General features: G+C 39.1%; 2 protein-coding genes across 2 annotated transcripts in view; both read right to left on the reverse strand.

Annotated features, from left to right (window-relative positions):
• Positions 1–20,343, reverse strand: part of clu (clusterin) — a 169,555-nt gene that overhangs the window by 95,284 nt on the left and 53,928 nt on the right. The window lies entirely within an intron of this gene.
• On the reverse strand, positions 57–19,362 carry fmn1 (formin 1). Its single transcript, XM_074615997.1, has 18 exons — positions 17,149–19,362; positions 16,902–17,010; positions 14,359–14,420; positions 13,488–13,808; positions 12,949–13,376; positions 12,056–12,194; positions 11,272–11,359; positions 9,792–9,853; positions 8,945–9,033; positions 8,662–8,791; positions 8,155–8,301; positions 7,385–7,444; positions 7,136–7,256; positions 3,873–3,965; positions 2,277–2,328; positions 1,227–1,376; positions 739–820; positions 57–468 (listed from the first exon to the last, which is right to left on the reverse strand). The coding sequence occupies exons 1-18, from the start codon at positions 18,559–18,561 to the stop codon at positions 424–426; spliced, it is 3,591 nt and encodes a 1,196-aa protein (XP_074472098.1). The 5' UTR covers positions 18,562–19,362; the 3' UTR covers positions 57–423.

Below are 20,343 nucleotides of genomic sequence, written 5' to 3' on the forward strand. Positions count from 1 at the left end.
GTGTATCATGTATTGTAAAGTTGCTTGTAAATAAAACAAGCTGTATGAAATCACATATTTTCTGATCAGTGATTTTATTTGTAGAAAAAAAACATTCTAGGAGGATTAAACATGTCAAAATCAATGCAAATAATTTGCGTAGAAAGTTCAATACAATAATATAAATACAGCTTATACTTCAGTTTATAATATTAAATTCTAAATAGTGTACATACACATTTAGATATTTAAATTCAAAGTACATTTTTAGGTAGCAAATTAAACAGTCAGTGAATTATGAATGAGATTTCTACATTTGAATATATAAAGTTTATCTTGTGTTAACAAAACATGGGTTGGTGTTGGTATGGTAGTCCACGTCCAGTCTGATCCGAGTTGGTCGTGTGGCTGTAATGATCCCAATCCATCAGCTTTATATACCTCTTATGTTGAAGACATGTTGACTTCTTTCTGACGCAGCCTCTCTTTCTGTTGGGAGTAACATATGATCAGTGTAATGGATTACTGCACATTCAGGGGACACAAAGACAGAAAAGCATTTTATAGTTTTGTAATATGTGCTGTCTGTTTTAGGTAATATTTTCTATTGGAGACATAGAATGAGAGCATTTGTGAATATTCATGTATTTATGTGTCTCGCATGTTCAAGACCTGGTTTAGAAAATGTGCGTTTTTAGAGGAAAATCTCTTTTTTCTTCTTCATCAAATCGACTCTACTGTACTGAATCCACGTCTTACCAGACTGTTTGGGTTGATCTTTCTGGTCTCCACCTTCTTCTCTGATGTGATCCTCTTCACTGACAGCTGGGCCTCTTTTAATCTGCAAAAACAACAAATTCATTGGTTTAAAACTAAAGTTATTTACAGTATAAATTCAATGCATGAGCCATAAAATTGGTTTTCTGTCACCATTTACAGAAAATAAATAAATAAAATAATGTCAGTCAGTCAGTCAGTGCAAGTTCAGTTCAGTCAACCCAAAAGAGACATTTCCTTAATGACATGAGGCAGGGCTGCTCCACTGTGTGCAAACCTGTCACATGCAATACTTCAGACATTTCTGACTGGACCTTTTTACAAAACAGTGGGCGACTTTGGATTTTTACATATGCACTCATTGAGAGAAGCTTTCTGGCATTTTCCAAAGGGTTTTCCAGAGATTATTATTAACGTAATTCTGAACTGAACCCACTTGTTCTGAATTCAATTAAAACAAATTCTGATACCTCTCGTTAGAGATGGTTTTGTTCTCCCTCTTCCACCTGGCCTTGAAGTCGGCACAAAACTCAAACCAGAGCATGAAGAGATGACCAGTGGTCACCTCGTTCTCTCCCGACTTTGGCTTCAGTCCAAAGTACTGAACCAAGTCCTGAAAACTGAACAGCAGGTATATAAAAGACAGAGAAAGGGGATTAAAAACGCAGTAAACCAAGATGGGAGTGTTTATTTGCATTGTCATTCAGTGTGTTCCAATCCGCGTACTTCTGTACTTACACTTACTATTTTGAGTGCATAAGTGCGTTCACACTGTGAAGAACGGCAAAATGTAGTGCACTCAAAGTACCCGGATGTTGTACTCAAAACGGTCAAATCGTTGAGTGTGGAACGCTGGACACTTTTCACACTCAACTATCGCCGTCTTGGCTACGTAGCGGAAGGGGCGGGACCACGGCCACTATTCAAACGTGAAAAAGATGCAGGAGCTTTTGCGGTGCTGAACAACGTACCTTATAGATGTAAGTTATATCGTTTCACGTCTCCTCATTTGATTTTGTTTCCTGTGTATTCTTGATCAACAAAGCAGGCAGATATTTTGGCGGTAGTTGACGGGTAAAACCTGAAGGAGGCAGCAGTGCAACACAAAGGATGCCAGCTGCCGTAAAACCCAGAAGAAGAAGAAGAAGATATTTTGGCGGGTAGCGAGCCGCGGTCAAATGTTGCGATCATCATTTCCGGTAAGCGCGCCGCAGAGTATTCGATTTGAGACGACCCTACCCCGTTGAAATTTACGCACTACTAAAGTAAGTACAGAGTGCACACAGTGCACTACATTGAAGTGTACTTCTGGAAGTACGTGAATTGGAACACACTGCTAGTTAACACTGCTAGCTAACCAAGATCATGGGACCTTATTACAGAAAAAAATATGTACGGCAGTTAAATTGATTTCCATATTTTTTTTTTTTTGGGCTTCTTGGACGCTGAATTTAAACATCAATTTCAGATAAAAGTCAGTATGATGCACACAAAATAACATCATTTTTTAATTCTCCAACCTTTTTTGAACAGTCATCAGCTGATAGGAAGCTTCTGCTTGTTCTTTCCGTGCTGCAAAGAAACAGACGAGGAGACGGTTTAGTTGTAGCCCCCAAAAAATCCAAATTTTAAACCGTTATAATCCCCATAGAAACTCTGTTGATATAAATACTTAGAAGAAGTAGAAACATAATAAAAAATATCTTGGATGATGATGATGACCTTGGACAAATGGAGCCAGAAAAAACGTTCGGTCTCTTTGATTTGAAAGCAAAATTGGACTTTAATCTGCTGCAATTTTAGACCAATTTATGAAATATTTTTTAATAAAGGCACTTTCTCTTATGAAACTTAGTTTCTTTGTTTGCTACAATTGTGATGCTCATCTTCTTGAAACATGTTTTACATTACACCTACTGCATTTTAAGAGGAAAAATATGTTCTTCATGTGTTTCAAATGACAAAGTAATCATGTCAGAAAGATGAACTCAGTCCAGTTGGTCTTTTAGTGGTTTTGCAGTGATTTCAGAAAGTATTCAGACCCTTTTTAAACATTCTGTTATGTTGCAACATTCTGTTAAATTAATTTCCTCTCATCAATCTACACAATACCAAATATGCACAAAGTGAACACAGGATTTTTGGAAATGTTTGCAAACTGAAATATAACATTGATATTCAGACACTTTGACACTTGAATTTTTAGCTCAGGTGTTTCCCATTTCTCTTGATTGTCTTTGAGATGTTTCTACACCTTGATTTGAGTCCATCTGTTGTGAATTCAACTGATTGGACATGATGAGGAAGAGGCAAACACCTGTCTATATAAAGGTCTCACAGCTGACAGAGCACATCAGAGCAGAAACCATGTCATGAGGTGGAAGGAGCTTTTTTGCTGTGTCATTATGGGGTATTGTGTGTAGAGATTTATGAGAGGGAAAAGGGCTGAATACTTCCTGAATGCACAAATGAAACCCACATGACACGAAGGGGACAAAAGATCCAACATAAGTCCAGTGTTTTCTGTTTGGAGCTCACTCTCTTTACTCACTTTACTTTAAAGCTTTGATGTGTCACTTTCCATCACAGGCAGGAAAAGTGGTGACACTCGAAAACAAGACAATTACATTACATCTGTGCCATTTCAAACACTGGGAACGGGAAGCTCTTTAACGCAGGACATCGGTTTAGTCGGATGAGTATTTGTCATCCAGTGCCGGTGTGTCTCAGGCAGGAGTCTCTCAGTCGTTGCCAAATCTGTCTGATCCCTATCTGAGTGTCTAGCCTTTACTCTCAATCCATCCTATCTACCCTTTACAAACACACACAGACAGTAACAAGATTTATCTGACTGTTAGAGACAATAGAAGAGTTTAGATGAAGCATACGGAGAAATAAATTGGGAAAGTTTTACATTCCATTTAAATGAGATCATCTGAACTCAGAGAGTGAAATATCTTCAGTAAATATTACATCTGAGCCATAAAAAGGTCTTAACATTTGTGTCTTCACCACAAATTGTTAAATCTTAATTCTAACCTATAGTTGTGTGTCGTTATATTCTAAAAGTAACACTGAGGTTTGCAGCTGAACAACATCCGACTGTAACTACTCACCGCTGAGAACAAAAGCTTCCATCTTGTCCTTAAACGGCTGCAGGTTTTCTTCAGGAGAATCAGAGCAAACGTTCTGCACATCTTTCTCACATCCTGATGATAAAAAAGAAACAAGAGAAGGGTTCAGAAAAATCGGGGGAAAAATGTTGTTTAATGAAAGACAAAGTGTAGCTGCGGAGGAAAGAGAAATCAATTTCTTTGGACACAATGCTTCAACACTTTTCCCCACCAGTGACAACGAATGTGTCTGTTTGGGGAAATGGACTCCTTTTCTGCCAATATTTGAGTTTTTAAATTGATAAATTATTGGCTTTTTTAAACTTGAAAGTTGGAGCTTTAACCCATAACTACACTGTTATGAGTGGAAAGAGAGATATGGAAGCCCATTTCTGCCAATATGATGAAAAAAATAGATCCCCTATGTCATTATACTAAGAAACTTACTCAAAATAATGAGAAACTTTCTCAAAATAATATCTAACTAAGTCAAAAATAATGAGAAACTTTCTCAAAATAATATCTTAGTATTCCCAAAAATAATGATTTAGTATCTCAAAATAATGAGAAACCTTCATAAGTCATTCGTTGAGAAAGCTACTCATTATTTTGAGATACTAAAGGCCTTTGCGCACCAAGTCCGTATTATTTGTCCGAAATTGTTGCACGTTTAAAAATAAATACGTCACGTTGTGTCAATCACGTTTACACACCGACTCCAAAACTTTCGTCCGTCATTACAGTTTTCGGAACAGGTTAAATTTTCTGCATTTTTTTCACATCCGTAAAAAGCCAAATGAGGGTTGTTTGACTACTCAGAGCCATCGTCCGTGCAAACATCATCATCCAAAATGGCATTCGATAAACATTCACTTTGTCTCCCAGCACAAAAAGGCACTTTACAATAGAAAAATAAATAAATACAAAGATGCAGAATATAAAGATAGATCCCTTTTTTGTTCATCACAATGCAAAGTTTTCATCTTTTTTTTTTTTTTACTGGCGGAAATGGGCTTCCATAGAAGAGGAGAGAGTTCTGGGTTAAACTAGCTCCACCTGTGCCCCAGCAGGAGGTTATGAACACAGCTTCCTCATGATATCACTTGTTGTGATTCACCCTGAGATGGCGACTTCAAACTCTCTCTCTCTCTCTCTCTCTCTCTCTCTCTCTCTCTCTCTCTTCTTCTGCCAGTCTGTGGCTCCATGTTGCTCTGCATCCAATCAGTGGATCAGAGGAGCCAGTCTGCGGAGCCAGTCATAATAGAGGCTGCACCCTCCCCCCCCCCACCCAACCCTGACGCTCGATCAACATCTCCCAGATAAGATTACAAAAGAATACTGTTTTCTTTCGGGATTTGTGTAAACTGTGGAGACGGGTATCTCTCTCTCTCCCTCTTTCTTTCTTTTGTCTGCCTTTTGTGTTCGACAGAAGTTTGCTTATTTCAGACCGAAGAGGGTTATAGACGTTCACATAAACAGAGCCGGCTGATGAGGAGCACGGAGCCTTCAGATGTGAGACTGAAGCAGCGATTTGGTTTCATAGTGAGAAGATTTTAAGGTTTTGGTGATGACATGTTTAGACATAAATGACAGCAATAACATACCAAGGAAATCAAACGCAGGCTGAGAAGAAAGTCTTCAGGAAGGAAAACGTCTTCACAACCCATTTATATTTTAAAAATAGCATAAATGTGCCAAGAAAGTTGCTCCACAAGTGTGAAAACAAAGAAATATCTAAATATAGTCGACTAATCGATTAGTCGATTTCATCAACAGATCTGTAAAACCGAGTTTCCTCAAGAAGAATCACACAAAAGCATCACTTTAAATCATGTGTTTACCAGAGATGTGCTCATAAGTGTCTTGGAAATTAACATTCAGCATGAAAAAAGCATAAAAAACGACTAAATCAACTAAAGAAATCTTCTCCAAAACGACAGATTAGTCGACTAATCGAAGTCGATTAATCGTCTAAGAGGGGGCATGTACAGAGGATATACTGTAAATCTACAGAATTTTCCATTTTAGGGTTGAAGGACATGTCCGTAAACTTAACGGCAAAAGGAACTGGTAATTTTCTGCCAGTCAGAGTGATTTGAGAAAACATGTTTTATGTAGTAATTTGAAAGAATTTCGAACCTTTACAGTGAATGCGCTCGTTTTAAATGTAATATAGTCTTTGGATTTCCTTCAACAGTCAACACGGATGACTGAAGAGAAACTAATCTCCCCGTAACTTTGTTGGGAAACATTTCATTCCAACCAAACAGAAAACACAGGGAGAGTGAAGAACGACAGGAACCAGGCATGAGGGCGCTTCAAACGGAACAAAAGGAACCTGCGACGGGCGATCCAGATTGCAACGGTGGTTTGGGTAGACGGGCCGATAACGCAAAGCTGTGTTGAGAGGTAAAGAAAGCTATCTGTGGCACGCATCTGGGGGCCACACTGGAGCCCAGGTGATACAGCCGAGCAGGTTAAGGGTCCGTGCATCTCTGCAGAGATACCACAGATACTGGAGGTCTGGAGATTACATAAGTGGGGGAGCTACGGTCTCCCAGCGCTGGCGACAGGGGCACAAAGGCACGGCGATGGGAGATCTGATGGGCAGGATGGATTAGAAGCTGGATCTGAAAGGCGCCAGGCCTGTATCAGCAGCGAGACTCCTGCTAGTCTCTGAATACACGCACGGCGAAGTGCAGGCAAAAATATACATACAACAATGCAACTCACTCACAATCACACACATGTAAGAGTAAGCATTGTCCTCAGCGTGACTTTAACTGGCTGGCATTGCTGAATGGCGTCATATGGGCACACTTAGAGGGAGAGGAGAAGGATAAGAAAGACGAGAGGAAATCTTTTGTTCTGGGGCTTAAAGTTTGGTAAAAGAAGCAGGCCTTCAGCCCTAAGTATAAACAGTTACTCAATGGCTGGGGCCGGTGATGGGAAACCAGGGTGGTGAGTTGTTGTCTGAGGAAAAACGATGCCAGACTAGGCCGAGGTTCGGTCTGTGGGAACCTCTCAGAATCAGAGTGATAGAGTTACACAGCCCGGCTGAGGTTTTCAAACAAAAGCACACAACAAAATGACCACAAGGCGAGACTATTCCGGTCACCCAGTCACATAGTCGCTGAAGCTCAAAGTGGAGCTAATGTTTTGGGGATTACCATCTAATGGAGAAGAGTATTTGGCATTCATTACTCCAGACAGGGTTTTGTAGAGAGTAGGAGTTAGATAAAGGTTGCATTAGTGATGTCACATACTTGTCACGTCTCGTCCGAGCTGTCTCAGGTCTCTGTTGAGGTCATCGAACTTGACCTGTGCAGCCAGGAAGACGTCCTGAGGTTCAGGAAGTGGGAACACACTCTTCTCCGTGCCGGCGTTCTGGTGTGATACGATTAAAACGCAGCAATAAAAATCAGTAACTGAGAAGTTTAATGTATCTTTTGACGCAGGAAACACACTAGAAATGTTAGTTTTGAGTGTATGGATAATTTTTTTTGAACTAATACCTTGTCCACATTGTGCAGGTAGTACGACACCACAAAGTCCACCAGACTGATACGATTGTCCTGAGAAGAAAAGCAGGAGACGCGTCAAATCTGCATCAGTAAAAAAGTAAAACCTTAGTGTGCAGTCTGGTAGCTCACTATCATATCACAGCGCCTTTATTAAAACAATTTAATAAGATGTTTTTTCTCTATAAAGATAATTTATTGCATGATATTCAGACTGCATGCAAGGTGTAAATCACTCATAGATTTGATATGTGTTTAATAAATCCAGTTTCTATGAGTTGGTAAAAATGTTCTCTTCATATCATAGCAATAAGCTTTATAATTGCTTTATGGACTTTATTGGCCTGTGCTGTAACCCTGCGATTGGTGGAGATTGTTGAGGTTGGGCAGAAAAAACATTGTGCCACATCCTCTGCAGATGTTTTATGCAATAAAATCCTTTGATTTACAGTTAATATTCTCCTAAAAAAGATGTTGGAATTGAACATCAATCAAAGATATGACAGTAAAGTTTCTCCTTTTTATCAGGTTTCTGGAAATTAAACTACATAGGATTCAAAGTAGTGTTGGTGCATCTATAAATACAACGATTTACATTTCCTTTGCATTTCCCTGCAACATTAGAAACAGTTCTCTGTTTTTAGCCGATGAGCAATACGCTCCACTTCTTACAATCTTGCACTTATACTCCATCCCAAAGAAAACTATATCTACTAGCAAATGACACAGTACTAAAGCAAAAGAGACAGTTATCCAGGCCTTACTCTGCTCTTGACGTCCTTCAGTTTAGGCAGAATCTCCAGGCCGAAGCCGTCGGCTTGACCTCTGGTCCTGTTGCCTCCGTTCATGTGGTTCCCCAGAGCCAACACCAGACCCATCACATCTGTCACACCGTCGCTCTCCAGCAGAGCCTTAAAGAAAGAAAACACAAACACAGGATCAACTACATTTTATGATTCATATTCACATCTCCAAGCACAGATACATAGCATAAGAGAAATATATAGAAGGTGTACTTTACTCGACTGTAAAATCGCTGTAAATACCTTGTAAGAAAAGGTCAATACTGATTGTGAATTTTAAATTTTTTACATGTTTACTCACATATAACAGTTTTTAATTAACATGCTGAGGATGATCCAGTTGTGATCAGACAGAGCAAAAACACATAAATGTAGATGTGTTTACACCCGAAATGTACTGAACATCCTGTCATTGAAGTAAGACAGGCATTTGATCAAGGTCATGTGTAGCAGGGTGCGGTTTCCTACCTTACAGACAGATGAGACTGTGTTGAGTTTGCGTTGAATGGACTCGATCCCGTCGATGAAGGCCGACTGGAAGATGATGCAGTGAGCTCTGCCTGCAAAGTCTGGGATCTGAGAGAGCTCATACAGGAACCTGGAGCACAAACCACATCAACAATAAGAGGACAACATGTGATGATATTATCCATCCCTCTTAGAACTGCTGACAGAGTTTAAACACATGTGTATATCTATAGGCCTGATGTTTGTCTCCTCAGCATACACACAAATCAACAGAGATACTGACTGTTCGGGTTTGTCCAGCAGTTTAACTTCCTCTTCCTCTGACGTCTCGTAGTGTTTCTTGATTCTCTCCAGTTCATCCGGCTGCGCTCTCTGACACAATGACAATAAAATATAAATTTAGTCACTGGTTGCCAACCTGGGGGTCCCGACCCCCACTTGGAATCGTCAAAGCTTCACCGAGGGGTCGTTAGACCTTCTTGATTTTAAAGGGTATAAGAAAAATATACAGTTGGCCTATATCTCAGCATTTCTGTGAAGAAAACTAAATGAAATTGTTGTTTTTAAAGTTTGGATTATTGTTCAAAATATAAAGTTAAACTAATCTCACAGGATAAGGACACATTGAAGACCTGAACACAAGATATATATACCAAGAGCCTTCCCTCTAAACGCTAAACAGCCTCACATCAGGGAGGAAAAAAACACTGCATTTGTCCAAAAAAGAAGCCTATTAAGTATGAATGATTGCTAAAAATAAAAAAATATATACACAATACAGAGAGTTGCATTAAAAGTTCCTAAAAGTATCAGGAAAACTCTGATTCTGCAATATTCACAGGAAAAAATCTGCTCAAAATTCATCCAAATCGCTCGTTTTACACAAATTTCCTGCAGTTCTTGCGTTCACTATTTGGGTTTAATTGAACAGTTTATCAGTTGTTCTGTACTGTTATTGTTATGCATTGAATATAATATGAAATATTCATAAAATGACATTGAGTCAAGGGTCATTACTCAATGAAAGAAAAGGAGTCCCTTAAGGAAATAGGTTGGGAACCACTGAATTAAGGGGTTCATAATCATTTAAATCACAGTATGTTGTAGTAATATTGTGCTGTAATACTTACATTTTCATACAGTGCTTCAATGGTCTCCAGGTCCACCACAGAGTGATCCACTGCCAGTACAGCTAGAGGAGGGAATGTAAAAAAGCACATTTTAATTGGAGATAAAACGGTTAATAGGTCACTAGAAAATATACCAAAAGAGAGAAGTCAAGAGGCCAAACAGAGAGCTGCAGATCTCCAGAGGAACATGAACACATCAGTTTGGGATTATCGATGCAGATTGTCTCTCTGTAACTGTCTTGCTGACATTGTGGTGAGAGTTTCAGCCTTTAATCCTACTTTAAATTCACCAACAGCTCGTATTCAGAGTGAAGTACAGGGTAACTTCGGGGTGATGTCGGGGTTAAAGTTAAACAAGGGGGGATGTTCAGGGAGCTGCGGTTACCTGAATGTTTACAGATGAAGGCTGCAGGTTCAAGTTCCCAAGACCGGCTCAGAAATACAGATAGTTTAGTGGTTTTTACTGTAATTTTAAAGTCGGAGACATGATGATGTTTGTTTGATTACACACACTTTGAGGTTTTAATGGTGATTCTCATGATAGTCTAAATGCTGTTTCAGAGGCATTTTCCACCACGACAAGAATAAATATCTGGAGGGAAGCACTGAATAAACGTGGGAAAAAAACTGCTGCATAAAAATGTTTAAAAAAAAAAAAAAGTAGCCTCCATCCAAAAACGTATTATTACTTAACGTATAAGTAAAAATAGCAATACTACAAATTAACAAATACTCTGTTCCTGCATTCAAAAGTATTTTTTTATCAACATGTACTTTAAGTATCAAAGTATTCTATGCATTCAAAAAGGGCTCTGTCAATATTACATTACATGTTATTATACTATTTAATAAAATAATAAAATATATATTTTTTTTCATTTTAAGCACTGTTGAGGGGTTTAATTTACTGTATAGAAAAGCCTTGTATTTTATATACTCACTACATGTTGTGAAATCTTCAACTTCAACTGTCAGTTAAATGTAACGGAGTAGAAAGGAGTAAAAGTACAATATTTTCCACTGAAATTAAGTGGCGCAAAAGTAAGAAGTAGCGTAAAATTAAAATACTCAAGTTAAGTACAGGTACTGAGGAATTGTACTTAAGAACAGTACTTGAGTAAATTTACTTTCCACCACTGATACTGGTCGTTATTTTTTTTTAAAGGCCATTAAATAAGGTATCACCTAAACTTTTATTTTTGACGAATTGTGATAAAAGAAACCAAACTATTTTATTCAGCTGTATTTTTTATAGTTAACAAATAAACTTGTATTTGAGCTGCTCACAACGGACACAATGAGCCTGTATATGAAATCTGAGGTTTCTGCGTTACATTACGATATTGTAACCTTTCGAATGAGTCCAAGTTTATTTCCTGTTGCAGTCGTTCTTTAAAATCAGCATCTGACAAGAAAAAAGCTTTGACCTTTTTGTTTCCTAGCAACACAACTGAACCAATGAAACGCCTCCACGACTCACCTTGCTGTATGTCTTTCATCTCCAGGTGGAGGCTGGATATGAGGATGCCCACGGCTTGAGAGCGCTTCCCGTCCAGCAGCTTAATGATCTAACACACACAGACACACATACAGTTACCATGACGACCGTACCACTAGAAACCATTAGTGAGTCATTAGTGGAGAGTTCATTGTGAAAGGAGGGAGCAAAGGTCATGTTATGCTTCAGCCTAATTTGTAACTTCATGTTTGAACTAATGGGATCTTCCTTTGCCTTTTTTTTATTTAATTGTGTAAATCTATGTTTCCTTCTCATTCTCTCTTCAATGTTTTAACGCATTCGTATGTCATATGTTTTGTACTTTGGATTGTTTAAAATGTGCTATACCAATAAACCTATAATATTAGTGCCCTTGCTGCTTGCAGATGCTGTAAACACACATTAAATGAGGAATTGTAGGCAATTATAACATCAGGATTTTGGAGGAAATGATTGCATAGACACAGAAACAGTGGGAAAATATAGTGTAAAGAGAGTAAATATATCACAACTGTACGTTGAATATAAAATGCTTGATTTGTGGAAGACGTAAAGTCAAACATGGGGGGATCTTTAGTGTCTTATCCCTCCAAAAATCTCATAATTGTGTCTCAATCTGGATTTAAAATGCTCTTTTTTTAATGATCTGGCATCTGTAGACTCAATGGCATCAACCCCCTCTAGTGGACAAACTACATATTGCAAATAATCCCAAACCTTAAAGTGTGTTTTTGCATGATGTTCCAGTTAATTTTGCATGTTTTACCTTCCTGGTTTTGGCTTTCTTCACGTACGCCTCTGACAGCGGCTTCCTCTTGGTCTGCGTGGTGGTTTTGGAGAAGAGATCCTCAAACTCGCTGGCGTTAATTATAGATGGTTCCTCTAAAATGTTCCACAGTGTTTTGCTCCTGAGGGAGAGAGAAACAGAATGTTTATTTATTATGTTTTATTTTTAGATAATACATATTTTTAGATCATAATGGACCTTTAATTCCAGTTAAATTTTAATAAGATATTTAATTTCTTTCACAATTAATTGTTTGATTTATATATTTTACTGTATTGATTCATACAATAATTGATTTTGTAATGTCTTGTGTATTTAAATTAAAAGTATAAAGAAGGTTTTCTTTTATTATTTAATTAAAAACTTCACTGCTTTCAGCACTTCAAAAGACACTTCAAACCCTTTCAGTGCCTTTACTTTTAGATTCAAACAATTCACATTTTAATTTATTTAATTTTAAATAATAATAATAATAATTAATTTAAAATGTTTTATTTATTTATCTAATAACGATTTTGGAGATCCACGGTTATAGGACTCATTAGGCAACAGCTTGGGTCCGTGTTTACTTCCTGTCAGCTGATGTCATTCACACAAACTGCAACAGGAAATAAACTGGGACACATAAAAGTGTTCGCAGTGAAATGATCTATATACAGTATAGTGTGGATTTGTGACATCACAAATGTACAGAAATCCTGATGGCTCGTTTAAAGGCACAGTTTCTGAATACGGGCTGTGTGTATTTCTCCGTGGATTGAGCGTTTCGATACTTTCGCATTATTTATATAGCACTTAAAACCTGCTTTATAATAAAAAAAAGACATGATAATCTCACTTTTGACAATATGGAAGCTTTAAAGTCAACCTACTTGTCCTGGACCTGGATTCTGGTCCAGTAAAGAGGCTTCATGGGTCTGGAAGGCTCCACCGTCGGTTTCCTGGGAGGTGTTTCGACAATGAAACCCCCAGCTGGAGCAGGAGGTGGTGGGGGAGCTAAGCCTGGCATGGATGGAGGAGGAGGTGGTGGTGGTGGTGGTGGAGGGCCATTTGACGGCTGCATGTGGTTTAGGGGTGGCGGAGGTGGAGGAGGTGGAGGAGGAGGAGGCGGAGGTGGTGGTGGAGGGCCATTTGATGGCTGCATGTGGTTTAGGGGTGGCGGAGGTGGCGGAGGTGGAGGAGGAGGAGGCGGAGGTGGTGGTGGAGGGCCATTTGATGGCTGCATGTGGTTTAGGGGTGGCGGAGGTGGCGGAGGTGGAGGAGGAGGAGGGGGAGGAGGCAGATTGTCTGTTTTGGTTGTCTGAGAAGGAGCAGGAGGTTTTCCTGATGGAGGCAGCGTGGCTCCAGGTGGAGGAAGAGTTTGAGATGGAGGGTCATGTGATGAGGAGTAAGCATCGTCCCTCTGACCTGCCAGGCTGAGGCTGATAGAAGCCAGGTCCAGCTTTTTGGGGGTCATCTTCTGTTGCTGAGGGCTCGTATAGTCTCTCCCCGCACCTTCTCCATCCTCAGGAGTCTTAACAAACGTCTCCCGGTCGGTCTGGACGCACACTGTGCGAAAAGACTTGTGTAAAAAGTCATCTCCCGTCGATACGGCGACGTCTTTGAGTTCCCCACGACGGCGGGTTCCGACCTGGGAGAGTTGGGCCTGCAGTTCGGCCAGAGAGAACTCCAGACGGGCGACGTTGTCCTCGTTCTCCACCCTCAGTCTGGAGAGCTCCTGACCAAAGTCCTCCTGTAAATAATATTAGTTAGACTCTCTCTGACCCTCTCGTGTGTCACCATTACAGTCAAGCCAAAGGAACTAAGCATTGATTATTCATTAACAAACTGTAAATCTCCAGTAATTAAATAATAAAAAAGTAAAGGTATTTCCAGAATCTTCTTACCATCAGGATAAAAAACTTTCAGTAAAGCTTTATTCTACGGCACACATTAACTTTGTAAGTGACATATCACTGTGCTCGCATTACATGATGCAAGAAAGATATAAACATGTTACTTTGTATCGAAATATAATAGGTGACATTAATACAAATAAATACCAGATGATAAAATGTGTGCTTGAAAAGTGTTGAAAAGCAAAATGTATCTTGCGTTATCAGCTGTAACTGCAGTACAAGAGAGATATGCCGTAGAGTGACTTCATTCTCTGCTCAGGTAGACATTACTCCTCTATATATCTTAACAGAGCAAATCGTTGTTTGTTGCTATATTAATGCTCTGGGTATCATATAGAGCACCTTTAAGTGTATAAATCTGCTCAGTGCATCCGTCATACTGACCTGTAACGTCTCCAGCTCCTCTTTGCATTCTCTCTTCAGCTGCAGGAGAGCAGCCTGGTGCTCTGAGAGGAAACAGGAACATTATACCACAAACAGATGTTCATTATTACAGCTGTGGTGCCCGAGAGTGCTTTTTTTTTTTATCACAATGGGTGCATTAGTGATGTGGCCGAGTACAAGCTGAAGACAAACAAATTACAACAACTGTGACAAATCAGATTCATGTTGCAGGATGCTGAGGGGTGTTTGAGGATATTTTACCAACGATACAGAACTTGCCCAGGTGATGGCAGTAGAGCCTCAAATGTAAGAACAACATACAGACTCTGGCACACAGCTCTCTGGCATCTTGGACAAACTATTTAATCAAACATCTATCTGCTAATTGATGCCTGAACTTCCTGAACGGTCAGTGAGAAAGTGGATTTACTTTATTGTCAGGATGTGTGTTTTCAGGATGCTGGGTGTGTACATGTAGAGCACACAAGTTTGATCCCTGTTCAAACAACCTCTGATAATCCTACTGATAAATGGATCGGTTGACTATTGGTCTGTGTGACCATGATCATTTTAACTTTGAAAACTCATCCAAAGGAAGCACTTTTACTCCTTTAAAAAGCTGTGAGTGACGTTTGATGTCTATAAGCTGTGACTCAAAATAGTGTTTGACCTTTTTTGTCCTTTAAAAAGTAATCATTTTGTCACTAACGACTTATTTGCCAGCACCATGTGGTTTCATTCAAGTCAAAATAAAAGCACAGATCACTGTTTAAAGATCACTAAAGATCATTTGTTTCCCCTCAGATTAGTTTAATGCAACGTAGGCAGCTTCACAAATTCAAATGACTTATTTTAAGTCTAAAAACTAAAAATCTTTACTGCTGTTTCTGTCTGGTGCGTTCACTCTGTATGTGCATATTAATATGCAAGTGTTGTGTCTGTTTTTGCTCTTTTTTTGTTTGTTTAATATATCATTACTACTATTTTACTTGACCGTTGAAGTACTTTTACATGTATCTGTATACATTTGTATTTTTTTTCCTCCTTTTAAATTAATCTTTTCATGCACAGATGGAAAACTTTATACATCTAACATGTTGCAGTGGCACAGTAAATTAAGCACCATCTGTTTTTCAATAAAACAAATCTACAAAAAATAAAACTAAGAGCCATGTTTCCATGGTAACAATCAGTGACACCTGCTGACCAGTGGCACCAAATGACAAAAAAAAAGAGGAAAACATGGTTCATAATCTGTGGTTTTCTAACAAAGTTGTGGAGGGAGTAATGAAAAGTCTCAGTCATGTTCTTTAGTTTGAAAAACGTTTAAATTTACCCAGAATTCATGGAAAATTAGTCATATCTTTATGAAACTGGTCCCTGAAAACCTTTTTGGTACCATTTGATCTTCTTGCAAATTCAGCAAATACTTACTAGAAACAATATAACGAGTAATAATACAAGAAATACGTTTTTATTTAAACTTTATTTTAAGTCAATAGGCCTATGTGTAGAATTTGTATGTGATTATTGCATTTTCAAGTTATTCTGGTGGAATACACTGAGTGGCCACTTTATTAGGTACACCTGTACAATCTATTGCAATCCAGTTCAACAGCTCAGCCATAAAGTTACTTCTGTGTTATAATAATAATGTTCAGTTTCTGTTGACACTGTCATAGATGAGTTAACTCAGTTGTACAGTATGTTTTAGCACTGAGGTCTTAGTTAGTGATGCTGTTGTACTGCATGCAAAATACTAATATTTTGCATGAAGGCTCCACAGTCTGTGTGACATGTGACCCCAGTGAGTGTTTAGTCCGGTAAATCCCTCCACATACTGAAGGTGCTGGAGTCTTACGGAGTGGCTTTCTGCAGGGTGGAGTTGTGTTTACTAAAGCAGTAGAGCTTGATATTACATCCATCACATGATATCACAGAGTAAACACTGTGACTCCCTATACTGCTACGTCTCAAATGAACTAGACTGTCAGGAATATTCACAACATAATATAATGAATCTGTAGATTTTTATTTTCATCTTACTTTCATCTTAATTTGATCTATTTATTTAGATTTATATTAGTAGAATTTTCTCTAATTGCCTGCATTTTCTAACCCTAATGATCTTAGGCCCTGTTTAACAGATAAATACACATACTTTACACACTTTTATCTGCTTGATACTTCACGACTGTTCCTAATTTTTGTGAGATTTGTGCAAAACTTTTTGCTTATTTAAACTTTTTATGCAGCACTTCTCCCAAATTTATAATATCATATAAAATATGACATATTTCCTTGCTTTGTGTAATAAAAAATACTTTATGCTAATTTTTGTGTTTAGTCATCTTAATCAAATGTGCAAGCTCAGTTTGTAGCAAAGGGGAAAGCAAATACTTTTCTACATAATGCATTATAATCAGCTTAGAAGAAAAAGATATTTGAACACATATTTTCCCACAGAAGAGGAGTCTGTTGGATCCCAAACAATAAGGTTGGAAAAGCCAACGTTTTTATGATTAACATATGTGTATTAATACCTGCTTCTGAGTACTTGAGCCCAACTTTTTCCTCTTTAAGTGGCGGCCAGACGGCTTGCAGGCGACCAGGAGTTCTTTCCTCTCCCTCTCCCGGGGTGGATGCTTCTGACTAGGAAGAGAAAAAACAACACATTTTATAACATAATAAATTATAAACAGAGCTTCTTTACACACAGGACAGTTTTCCAATCACGGCTCTGGTGAAAACCAGTTGATGCTCGATGTTGATTTTATACACAGTTCGTACTTTGCCGTCAGGTGAGTCTTTCTTCTCTGGCGTCTTATTGGAATTTCTCTCAAAAAGCGCACTCAGCACATCTTTATCTGCTCTGATCTTCCTCCTCACCGCCTCCAGGTCCACCTTCTCTGCCGGGTCCCTCTTCAACGGCTTCGGAGTGAAGAAAGCTTTGAAGGCATCGAACGCGGCCTCGGCGCTGGACACGGAAGTTTTCGTGGACTCGAAGGCATCCTCCTCTGTTTCAAGTTCTTTCGTCTCTTCTTCAATCTCATCCTGATCTCCCTCTGCGTCCATATCCGTCCTCTCCTCTTTCTCATCTCCTCTCTTCAGGAAGTGGGAGATCTGGTCCAGGAAGTTCCCCTGGAGTTTAGCGTCCCCTTGCTTCTCAGGGGAAGCGTCTCTCCTCGCTCCTTGAGATGAGGGTCTGATCTGGGCCACGGTGTCGTGCTCGGGCCCAACCACCCCCTTCCTCAGGACCCTCAGGCCGCTGAAGAGGGCCGGGAGCTGGATCTGCTTGTCCGTGGGGGAGCCCGGGGTGAAGGTGGCTCTGGTGCAGGCGGATCCAGGTGGAGGGCTATCAGATGCAAATGTTATGGACATATATGGTGAGGTGTCTTTGGGGATGCGAGGATAGTGGGCAGAAAAGTCTGGAAATTCATCTCTTTTCTCTTCTTCTTCTTCTTCTTCTTCTTCATTGTCCTCCTCTGCACCCATCCTCTCCTCTTCATCATCACCAGTTTGCTCCAATGTTGGTGTTACTATCGGTTCAACCTGTTCCTCAGCTGCTGTCCGAGTCACCGTTCTCACTACACGTTTGGGTTTAGATTGACCTTTCGCAGATTCCTCGGGGTCAAAACTCACATCCAAACTGGAATGAACTTTGTAGTAGTCTTTGCTTCCTCTCTGATTAGCCTCTTCGGTGCCATCCTGCTTGACACCGACTGGTGCAAGACATTCACAACCTGTATGTATGCAGTCATTTGAACATTTGTCACTTTGACATTTTGGTTGCAGAGCTTCCTTCCAGGCGCGTTCATCCTCCGATATGTGGCAGCCCTCTTCGCTGCAGCCGTTAACTCTGTCACAGTGTTCGTCTGGCGTCTTATTCTGCTCTTGATTTGTTGCAAAGGTCTGTTCCTCTGAGCCGTTTCCAGCGTTTGCAGCCACGCTTTGCTGCACCGTTAGGTTGACATTATTCCTCTCCTGCTCTGTCATGTCTGAGTCATTCCCTGCTCCTCTCCTACTTATATGTCCCACTGAGTTGGAGGTCATCCTCTCCTCGTCACGAGGAAATATGACATGCGATAAGGAGACATTTTTCTTTGGATTCAAACTCAGCTCAGTGTCTCCTTGCATTGTGTCCTCATTCTCCTCCTCTGAGAGAGTCCTGTAACACTTTAGAAAGGCTTTCTGCTCCTCCATCGCTCATAGGTTGCTCATGAAGAAAGTTTTATCCAGAGAAGAGGGAGCAGGAAGTTCTTTGAAAAGCTTTTGCCACAATGTCAACATTGTGGTTATACCATTTAAACTCATATCTGAGAGTTAAGTGCTCTATCTTATATCAGTGAAATTGGTGTTCAGGCATCTGTATGGCATGCATTACTTTGTAAAACTGCAACCAGGATCATGCAACATCCTCTTACTATTAATAATAATGAGAAAGGAATGTTTAAGTCAATAAAGTCATATCACCACTTCTGAAAATCCAACATGTTTCCGCTCCAGTTTGTTGAAAAGAAATAGATTTATCCTTTCTCCGCTACAACAGCTCCTTCATTTCTTACAAGAGAACTGAGTTTCCAAACCTAAAACTGGAAGTTAGTCACTCAGAGCAGCCAATAACAGGAGAGAAATCCACACAGTAATGGAAAAGGGAAGGTTTCCAAGCCTCCGTGGCTCTGCCGGCTACAGTGACTCAGCTCAACCACAATTAAAAGTCAAGTCCTGGTTTTAGCTTCCAAGTCCTGCCTCTGGCTCCTCTATAACTTCTGCAGTAGTTCGCAGAGCAGCATCCTGCAGGCTGTCATGCTGTAATTGGAAGCAGATGGTGACTTCAGCCACTGTTTCTGACAGATCCGTGAGCCGTGAGGCAAAAGAAAAGCCACCCAGGAACAGATGGAGGGACACCACACCCAGAGCTGCAGGAGGGTAAACAGGACTGCCGGAGATCATTATGGTCTGTAAATCCACAGCAACAGGGAGGTCTCTCAGCTCCCCTGCAGGTACTGAGCAACAGACGGCTAATCCGGGCCTCTTAGTGGGTCTAACCCCACCTACACACCACTGTTAATCAGCTCACTTTCAACACTGTGGAGGCACACAGAGGTTCTGTCAAGTTATTGGTTGTGAAAATAAAAGCACTTGGTTTAGTTATTGGCTTAGAACTCATTTTAATGTTTTATATTTAATGCTTTTAATGCATTATGTAAAGTGCTTTGAATTGCTTTTTATATGAAACTCTACAAATAAACTTTCCTCGCTTTCCTGCATAAAATAAATAAATAAAAAAATAAATCGCTTTTCAAAATAAAGTTACACATTCAAATGGAAAAGGAAATATTAGGTAATAAAAAGTGACAAAGAAATATTTAAAAAATAAACAAACCAACAAATCAATAAGTGAATAAATTCCCAAAATAAGGGTACAAATAGTGCCACAATCAAGAATGAAATGTTGACACTGAAATATATAAATAAATGCAGAAATATTCTCAAAACAAAGATGTTTCTCAGTCAAGCTGGTGATATCAATCCTTACAAAAGAAGGAATAATTTGATTGTAAAGTGTCAAAAAAGTAAAAATAAAAAAATCTAACAAACTGAATAAATGTGTTTATGTGTTCTCTAAACAAGTGTCACAATCAAGAACAAGATATTGAAGAGATCACTACAAAAGAAGAAGAACATTTGGATGAAAATGAGAGAAAAAAATAATAAATATAACCATATTAAATATTTCAAAAAAAGTTGAATTGATAAAAGTGAAATTTATTTATTTATTTATTTATAAAATAATAAATACAAAATTATAAAACAAAAAATAAAGCTGTGTAACATAAAAACATATATTACAACATCTTATTAAAGATGAGATTGATGTAAAAACACTTCTCCTCAGATTAAATAAAAACATCTAATATCACAATGAAAAACAGGAGGGAGCCAGTGAATACAGAAAAGTAAGAACACGTAATATGCTAAATA

This window comes from Sebastes fasciatus, chromosome 18 (genome assembly GCF_043250625.1).
Source record: "Sebastes fasciatus isolate fSebFas1 chromosome 18, fSebFas1.pri, whole genome shotgun sequence".
Lineage (NCBI taxonomy): Eukaryota > Metazoa > Chordata > Actinopteri > Perciformes > Sebastidae > Sebastes > Sebastes fasciatus.